The 9,175-nt window shown below is 28.0% G+C and overlaps 2 protein-coding genes across 5 annotated transcripts; both read left to right on the forward strand.

The window, feature by feature from the left end:
• Nucleotides 1-68: 68 nt before the first annotated feature.
• LOC122565634 (protein-associating with the carboxyl-terminal domain of ezrin) lies at nucleotides 69-5,487 on the forward strand. 4 transcript variants are annotated; one of them, XM_043721812.1, is made up of 7 exons: nucleotides 2,850-3,081; nucleotides 3,172-3,374; nucleotides 3,518-3,962; nucleotides 4,054-4,243; nucleotides 4,316-4,452; nucleotides 4,517-5,200; nucleotides 5,285-5,487. In XM_043721812.1, exons 2-7 carry the CDS (start codon nucleotides 3,180-3,182, stop codon nucleotides 5,461-5,463), a joined length of 1,830 nt encoding a protein of 609 aa, XP_043577747.1. In that variant the 5' UTR covers nucleotides 2,850-3,081; nucleotides 3,172-3,179; the 3' UTR covers nucleotides 5,464-5,487. The 4 variants fall into 4 exon arrangements, with proteins under 4 accessions (XP_043577746.1, XP_043577747.1, XP_043577748.1 ...); XM_043721811.1 differs by lacking the exon at nucleotides 2,850-3,081 and adding an exon at nucleotides 69-1,922 and having other exon boundaries at nucleotides 4,517-5,487; XM_043721813.1 differs by having other exon boundaries at nucleotides 4,054-4,126; nucleotides 4,517-5,487.
• Nucleotides 5,488-5,899: 412 nt separating this feature from the next.
• Nucleotides 5,900-8,990, forward strand: LOC122565650 (60S ribosomal protein L5). Its single transcript, XM_043721848.1, has 7 exons — nucleotides 5,900-5,959; nucleotides 6,560-6,683; nucleotides 7,193-7,378; nucleotides 7,454-7,588; nucleotides 7,804-8,006; nucleotides 8,267-8,444; nucleotides 8,714-8,990. The coding sequence occupies exons 2-7, from the start codon at nucleotides 6,681-6,683 to the stop codon at nucleotides 8,900-8,902; spliced, it is 894 nt and encodes a 297-aa protein (XP_043577783.1). The 5' UTR covers nucleotides 5,900-5,959; nucleotides 6,560-6,680; the 3' UTR covers nucleotides 8,903-8,990.
• The last annotated feature ends 185 nt before the right edge of the window (nucleotides 8,991-9,175 follow it).

Consider the following 9,175-nt stretch of genomic DNA (forward strand, 5'->3'; position numbering starts at 1 on the left):
GAGTATTGCTTACAGAAATTCGAAATGCGTTCGATTTTTCGTGTATAGTAATATTCCACTAGGTTGCAGCATTGTCTGTCGCAACGTACATGTGTAGAAGAAGAATTGTATACTCCTTGCTTTCGTTGCGGTTCTAGCACTACGATAATACGATAATAATTATTATTTTATTTTAATTTTATTTTATTTGTAATACTATTGTCATCATTATCATCATCATTATTTCTATTGTATTACTATATTGCAACATATATAATATATGATCATCACCATCGCCGTCGTTGTTACTATTACCGCTGCTATTGTTATTATTATTATTATCATTATTATTATTATTATTATTATTATTATTATTATTATTACTTATTACTTATTATTATATTGTCACTAATCCATACTATTATAGCAAAAAAAACATTACGGAGATTACTACTGCTATTGCTGCTTCTACTACTACTGCTACCAACACCACTACTACTGCTACTGCTGTTGCTACTATTACTATTCCTATCATTATTATTATTATTATTAATAGTAGTAGTACTAGTATTATCATCAGCATTGCTATCATAATAATAATTACTATTATTGGCTGTAATATATGGCTGACATCGTTTCTGCTGCTGCCTTCGTTATCATCATTTCATTGTCAATGCCATCGTTGCTCGTCATCGTCGTTGAAATCATCATCATTACTATCATTCTCCATCCCCGTTATAATGATAATGTTATATTATTAATATTATTATGCAAAATTTTTTAAAATAAATAATAGTATATAAAAGAGATAAATTTTATTAATTTTTTTGAAGTGACGATTACTCGTTTAATTAAATATGTTTTATGAAATCGTTGAAATATACACTGCCAATCTTGTCATCATTTCGTATAAAAGTTACATAAATTCTTACTAAAGTTTCTTCCATAATTCTATAAAAAAGATGAGAGTACAAATCAATAAGAATTTTAATTTTTCTGAAATAAATTTAATAAAAAAATATTGTTATCGCTTAATTACTTTACACTTCTTCATATGAGTATCTCCGTAAAAAGCTTAATAATCATAACTGTAAATGTATGAACAATAGCGTGAAAGCACGCGCTTGAAAAATAGTTGAGACACCGGTGCCTTTGACTTACTGCCATAAATAAATTTGTATTTTCTCGGATAGTTCTGAATAATATCGCAAGTGATTATTATGGCTTCAAAAATAATTAGTCAAATAAATCAGTCTTCTATTATTTCATTCATTGTTATTACGCATTGTAGCTAATAGCTTATAATATCAGTAATAGTACTAATAGTAGTAGTGCCAATAGTAATAGTAGTAGAAGTAGTAGTAACAACACCTCTTTGTTTATGTGATTATTATAACAGTATAGCATTATGGATTGTAACATTAACATATAATTAGTTATTGTTCTTGATACTGTTACTGATGTTACTACAGCGTTTAATACTACAATAATATTCTTCCAGTAGTATTGCTTCATATTTCTTAATACATATATCACATTTTATATTCATTATAACATATACCATTTTCCGATATTTAGCTATAATTTTCATGATATTTCATTACATTTCATTATCTTTTATTAATGATACCAATATTACTTAAAAATACTACCACTAACCGTCGTCGTTGTCATCGTCGTTGTTGTCATCATTATCATTCTAATCATTGTTATAAATTTGATATACCAATTTTACGATACTCTCAATTAGTATAATAGAGCGTACCTTTATAATCATAATCGATTGTCATTATCATTGTCATTGATATTATTACCCTTATTGTCAACATCATCGCTAACGATATAGACATCATTACTTTCACACATATATTATTAAATAATATTATCCTTACAAGTGAATATTTAGCGGCTGACAACACATGGATGAAGAAATCGAAGGACATGTAAGTAATACGGCGCAGAAGTGCAGAAACCGATTGTGTGAAAGTATCTTGAAATATTTCAAAGACTTAACGTATAATTGATTTATCCATTTGCCTATTATCGCTTATGTGCGATGTGATCTTCTGGATTGTATATGAAAAATATAACAAATAAGATGCAGGCGCAAGGGTCTGTCGATTACAATGTAATCAAATAATAATAATGAACAATTTATCATAGTCGTGTAATATATATCGATACCTTTAATAGTAGCGAAAAGTATGTACTGTTTTGACTACAAATATTTTTAATTATTTACTACTGATGTAGAATCTGGAAATGCTACGTATGCATTGGAAAATATGAGTAAGCACTCCGTGTATGTATGGAACGTATGCAAGTAGATAGCGGCAAAATGTTAAAATGTATGTATGGACGTGATATTGATAATAATTATTTTTTCGGTTTATGTGTACATGTATTTCTGTATGTTTCATTTTGAAACTAAATGTTGTTTTCAAATGCTGCAAAATTACGCTACTGATTGTATGCTGCGAAAATAGTGAAATTAAATAGTGCGATAAATTGCTCTTTGTAAATCTTAAAAATGTAACATAATAATATGACGGACCCTCGTAGCCAGCTTTAAGTTATAAAACATCTATGATTTTATCTATTTACAATTAAAATTTAACTTATATAAATATCTGAATAATTCAAACTTATATAAATAATTAAAACATGAAAATAAAATGAATACTGATAAAGCGTTATTCTTGATTTATAATCGCAGTACTTTGCAGTATTTGCACTGTCTTACGACTAATATGAACTTATTTCTATATCTTTAAAAGTAAAACGTTTTAGATATCATTTTTTCTTTTATTCTTAATAATTTAATTATACACACACAAGTAAAAATATTTAGTATATTTCGTACTTTTAGATATTAGATAAATACAGACTTTGATGCAAAAAATAATTAATAAAAATTAAATTAGTAATAAAAATATATATCGGTCTAATACAACAGAAAAAAAACACTTTTTCGTTGTCTATCATATGTATATCGTATATCATATCTCGTATCAGAGAAAGACCGAAGAGGTAGTTGAACATACGATGTATATAATTCGTCATAGTGAAGTGGTTTAAAGTAGAATGAAATTGACACGTAAGGTAATTTTTTACGAAGATTCTTCATAACTATTGTTGCTTTTGATCATTGTTGTATTTATACATAAATTTCTTCTTCTTTTTTTAAACCAGTAAAATTAATGGGGAATGAGAAAAGTGCCCTTAATGGGCTGAAAATTGACGAAAAACCTGTGGAAATAACTGATTTTTGGACGCATTATATGGCCTGTGTGAATGGTTACAATGCACAAAGGATTTCAGTGTTTGTCAGTGAGCCATCTTTACATTATAATGCAAATTTTGGAAATCCATCGCCCTTAGAGAAAGCTGCAAAGGTTAACATTGATTCATTAATTACCTTACATATTGTAGAGTGTCACAAGTACATGTATCAATCGTCCTTAATTTTCTTTTTAGTTATATTATTTTAGCTAATTAAAAAATGGATATGTGTAACAATAATATACTTATGTTTCAGAGTCTAATGTTATATAGACATCCATGTATATTGAAGTACGTTTCTTCATGGTCAAAAGGTAGTAAATTTTTTCTAGCTACTGAACAAGTTAAACCTTTAATTCAATCAATAGAAACCCAGAATACACTGCAAATATGCATGGGCTTATATAGTATTTTACGTGCATTGGTTTTTCTTCATGAAAAAGCATTTGTATCTCATAATAATCTTTGCGAAAGTTCTATTTATGTTACACCTGAGGGATGTTGGAAACTTGGAGGTCTGGAATGTCTATGTAAATTTAATGATTTGACTTCTTCTTATTTACAAAAAATAAAAAGCTACAGATACGAGAAAGCGATTTCTACTAACGAAGATGCAACTATCACTTTAACAAATTTTACAACTATTGATGTATATGCATTTGGAGTTTTAGCTGAAGATATATTGAGACAAAAGGATCCAGGTAAACGGTATATAATTAATTAAAATTATACTCTATTTTAAATAATTATAAACAAAAATCTTAATGGATAAATGTTCTGTTCTATTTTTAGATGATGTACCTAGTCTTTTAGAGTTTAAACAGTTCTGTAAAGAAAATCTGCAAAATCCAGATCCTTCTCTAAGGTGCGAACTGTCCCATGTACTACAACATCCATTCTTTACCCATGATTTTATGAGAATATATGCATTTTTAAATGAGTTAGTGTTAAAAAGTAATAAGGAAAAAGAAATATTTTTTGGGTAAATATTTAAAAAAAAATTATTAATCTCTTGTGTGCTTGGTAATAGTAAAAATTTTTAATCATATTACAGAACCTTAATAACACAATTAAGAATGTTTCCTGAAAATATTGTAGCTGAACAATTAGGTCGTTTACTTCTTTCAAGAATGGTTTTATTAGATACAACAGCACAAGAACAGCTTTTACCATTTATATTAAAACCAAAAGGTAAAATAAAAAAAATAAAATTTTGTATTTAATATAAATTGAGGATCCATGATTTTATTTACAGATGGAAATGACAATACCGATAGCAACTTATTTTCAATTTCTACATTTAAGGTCTATTTGGTACCCAAACTATTGCAGATGTTTTGTATAAGAGATGTATCAATACGTTTAGTACTTTTGTCATATTTCAATTCTTTTGTGCATATATTTCAAGTAGATGAGTTGAAATCTCAAGTACTTCCTGAATTACTTGTTGGAATTAAAGACACAAATGATCATCTTGTATCTGCAACATTAAAAGCATTAGCTGACATAGTTCCAATCTTAGGCGCTGCCACAGTAATCGGTGGTAATAGAGGGAAGTTATTTACAGATGGACGACCAAATAAACTGAAAGATAACAAGAAAACTAAGAACGATATAAATGTTGAATTCGTGGTTCCTACGGATAGTATTCAAAAAGTAATTGATTTACCTGAAAGGCCATCTCCAGATGGAGGTGAAGATAAAAAAGAGATTACTTCTTCCATTATCGAAGAAGAATACACGTGGCCTGATTGGGACATACAAGAAACTGCAGACGTGCATGCTCGAATTTCACAGTCTTCCGACGCAATTTTTCAATCTCAGTCCAGTTCCAATGATATTTCGATTTTGGATTCAACATTAAGGATTACTACAGATGCAGTATTAAATATAGATAAAAATAAAACAAGCGAATTGAAATTAACAAAGAAGTCAGCTGGTATTATATCCGATATTTCAGAGCTTGATATTAAAAATTCAAAATTAATAGATACTTGTAAAGAAGAATATGATTATTTCACAGACATGGAGCCTGTGATAAAGAAGACACAGATTTTACACATACAACAACCACAAATATTATCAAAAAGTGTATTTGACATAAAAGCTCTAAATGGATTAGAAACATCTGAAGAGAATAATGGCTGGGAAGAGGATTTAAGCGATTGGGGAACAGAAGATGTTCATGAAATAAAAACTTGAATAAATATATATTACTCCTTATAATATTTTTTGTATATATTTTTATTTAAAAAAAATAAGTTAATTGAAATTATTTGTTTAACCCATCTGCTACCACATGTCACACATATGTAACACATTCTAAAAGCCTCTTAGATTATCTACTAATTTGGTATTATTACATATATAAAAGTATATGTCGTATTATGTAACATATTGAAAATTTGAAACTTGGGCTGTGAAAAGTGATTTTCTCCTTAAACAGTGCTAACGAAAGGGATACTTTCCCTACATAAGATACTGTAACTTTCCCAAAAAATTTATAGGCATTCCTAATTTAAATAATGTAAATTTCGTACAAATAAACGCAATATTTGATTAAATTAATATAATGTACATATATGTATATTTGGTACGTATATTATATAAGAAATTGAGAAGCTTCTCAGGACAAAGATATAACAGACAAAGATATTTCAAGGATCACATGCAATGGTGGAAATCATATCATTTCAAGGTCATCATAATTTTTTTAAATAAAAATATATATATACATATTTCTTGATATCTTTATAAATGATGATAATGAATTAATAAGTATGCCAATCCCAACATTTAATCTTGAGATATTTGTGTCTAAAGTGTTGTACATTTATGTTCAATCGATAGATGGCACAATTTAGAAAATTTGTTAACTTTTGAGATTTTAAATGAAAATTTAGAGCATACGAACAAGGAATTTATCAAGATTAGTTATATCCCTGGTTTTATTTAAATATTCTCTCTAGTTTCAAGTAAGTTTAAAAAATCGTCCAAATCGGTGGACCATATAACACTATAACACCTAGTGGTGAAACAGTCAAACTAATGTTTTTACGAAATTAAAGGACTCAAATTTCTCGATCTATAAGACGAATTCTTGAACTGTTCGGATTAAATCAAAGCTTTAACTTCCAGAAATCTTCTCTGTATAATATTATTTCAATTTCTTACATAAATAATTAATTATATATATGCAATTAGCGCAAAAGGTTCTATTTTGTGCATAATGAGTGCCATCTATCAGTAAGTTAGTGGAACCTAACTACTAATATGAAGCAAAATTTTTAACTGGTAGATGGCGCTATCACGACGAGGACGCAACGAGTGTACACGAGAACTTCCTTTTGATACGTGGAAGTCGTGGAATATTCAAGGGCAGTGTTTCGAAAAGGAGTTTTATTATATTTATTGGTAACATGGTAAGTAAAGATTAATGTAATTCGATAAATAAGATTCCTAATTATTTATACAAATGATTTAATATTAAAAGAAGTAGTAGATGCATGTTATTCAAAAGGATTCGAGGAATGATATTCATGCTACAACATGTAGCTGATTATTATATACTGTTTCAATAATGTGAAATAAGTAATATATTAATAATATATATTGTTTATTACTTCAAATCAATAAATTATATATTCTATATCATCAAAAGTACGATCTTGCCCTTTATTTTTAATTTACATTATTAGCATAGGTATACTTGAAAAGAAAGAAACAAAAATAATATGTTAAAAGCGTTAAAGAAATTTTCAGTAAATTCTTTTAATAAACAATATTGATTTTTAAGTGATGAAAATTTTAGCTCACTTTGACAAATGAATGAAAAAATTATCCCCTATGTCACTGAATATTATATACTGATTAAACAAAAAGTTTATAGTTCTCTTTTAATCTAAAGAGTGTAATATGTATTGTTTTTTAGGGGTTTGTAAAGGTTGTTAAAAATAAACAGTACTTCAAACGTTACCAAGTTAAGTTCAGAAGGCGACGTGAAGGAAAGACAGATTATTATGCCCGTAAACGATTAACTATTCAGGATAAAAATAAATATAATACCCCTAAATACAGATTAATTGTACGTCTATCAAATAAAGATATTACTTGTCAGGTACATATATTTAGATAATTTAAAATCTATTAAAAAGACTTATTATCCAATTATTAAAATTTATCATACATGTAGGTTGCATATTCAAGGATCGAAGGAGATAGAATTGTATGTGCAGCATACAGTCATGAACTTCCAAAATATGGCATTAAAGTTGGGCTTACAAATTATGCTTCTGCATATTGCACAGGTCTTCTCTTAGCACGAAGAGTAAGTATTTTTATATTATTTTATTCTACAATTATATATTTTATACTTAAATATTTATTTAATGATGAAACACTCAGCTCGCTTTGATGTATAACTGAAGAGATATTAATTGTTCCCTGTTATATATTTCTGAACAACAATTGTATAATATTCAATACAATTGAAGTTGGATCTATTTTCAAAATTATGTGATACCACCATATCTTTTTTTATAGTTATTGAAAAAATTAGGCCTAGATACCTTGTATACTGGAACAACAGAAGTAACTGGTGATGAATATAACGTTGAAGAATTGGACGAAGGTCCTGGGGCATTCAGATGTTACTTAGATACTGGTCTAATGCGTACAACTACTGGTGCTAGAGTTTTTGGCGCCATGAAAGGTGCTGTTGATGGTGGTCTCAATATTCCACATAGGTATTTGTTAACATAATTATTATAAAAGATATTAAAATGTATTATAAAAAAAATATGATGTTACCATACACATGCGCGTCATCTGAGTCATAGCAAGACATGATTTTGTATCTGTGTTCTACAATACAATTTACTGTCTTTGCATGGATATAAAGAGATGAAAAAATGTGTTTCTGATAATATATAATTAAAAATTGAAATAATACAGGATATGTTTTTAAACATATGTTTAGACTTTTATTTTGTTTTTCTATAAATAGCACCAAGAGGTTTCCTGGGTATGATAGTGAATCAAAATCTTTCAATGCTGATGTTCATCGGCAACACATATTTGGACAACATGTTGCAAACTACATGAGAACATTAGAAGAAGATGATGATGACGCTTTCAAACGACAATTTTCACAGTACATAAAAAATGGTATTACTGCTGATAGTGTAAGTGTTCATACATTTTATTTACATATTCAGTCACCCATTCGTCCAACTTATAATTACTGCAAAATTTCATGATCTTTGCAGTGTCGCAGTTGGACAATAATAAGTGCATTGGTTTTAAAAGATAAATGCATTAATTGTGGCATTTTTCGCACTGACCTTTGTTACAATTCACTTTCCATAATTTATTTTTTATTTATATATTAATATTTGATATATTATATATAATTTTATATATTAGAAGACATTTGTATAACTTTTGTCTACAGATTGAGGGTATTTATAAGAGCGCCCATGAAGCTATACGTGCAAATCCAGAACACACAAAGATCGTTAAAGAAAAGATACCGGTGAAAAAGCGATGGAATCGCCGCAAACTTTCTTTAGCAGAAAGGAAAAACTGTGTTGCTCAAAGGAAAGCTAATTTCCTCAAAAAACTGGCGGAAGTGGAAGCTTAGTTTTATTGTCAACTTTCTGTATCATGATCAATGTTCATGTATACATGAAGAATGTTTTGGTATAAAAATAAAAAATGTATATTGGAAATGTTGTAATTTTGATTACTATATTAATGAATATGATACTAAATTTATTTTATGCAATAGTTTATTTAAAAGTACATCACACAAAAATCGTTAATATAGACGACATAAAAATATCTCGTCTATTAATTATAGGTATTATAAATGTATTCTTTTTTACTATTAGCTTGATAAATGTATATGACATAT

Source organism: Bombus pyrosoma, linkage group LG3 (assembly GCF_014825855.1).
Source record: "Bombus pyrosoma isolate SC7728 linkage group LG3, ASM1482585v1, whole genome shotgun sequence".
NCBI lineage: Eukaryota > Metazoa > Arthropoda > Insecta > Hymenoptera > Apidae > Bombus > Bombus pyrosoma.

Excerpts from the sequence above, each read along its gene's own strand:
- LOC122565650 (XM_043721848.1), top strand. Across the intron at positions 7,589-7,803 it reads GTCTTCTCTTAGCACGAAGA|TTATTGAAAAAATTAGGCCT; the intron begins GTAAGTATTTTT and ends CTTTTTTTATAG. Across the intron at positions 8,445-8,713 it reads ATGGTATTACTGCTGATAGT|ATTGAGGGTATTTATAAGAG; the intron begins GTAAGTGTTCAT and ends TTTTGTCTACAG.
- LOC122565634 (XM_043721811.1), top strand. The coding sequence starts at position 3,180 with ATGGGGAATGAGAAAAGTGCCCTTAATGGGCTGAAAATTGACGAAAAA. Across the intron at positions 4,244-4,315 it reads GAAAAAGAAATATTTTTTGG|AACCTTAATAACACAATTAA; the intron begins GTAAATATTTAA and ends ATCATATTACAG. Across the intron at positions 4,453-4,516 it reads ATTTATATTAAAACCAAAAG|ATGGAAATGACAATACCGAT; the intron begins GTAAAATAAAAA and ends TTTTATTTACAG.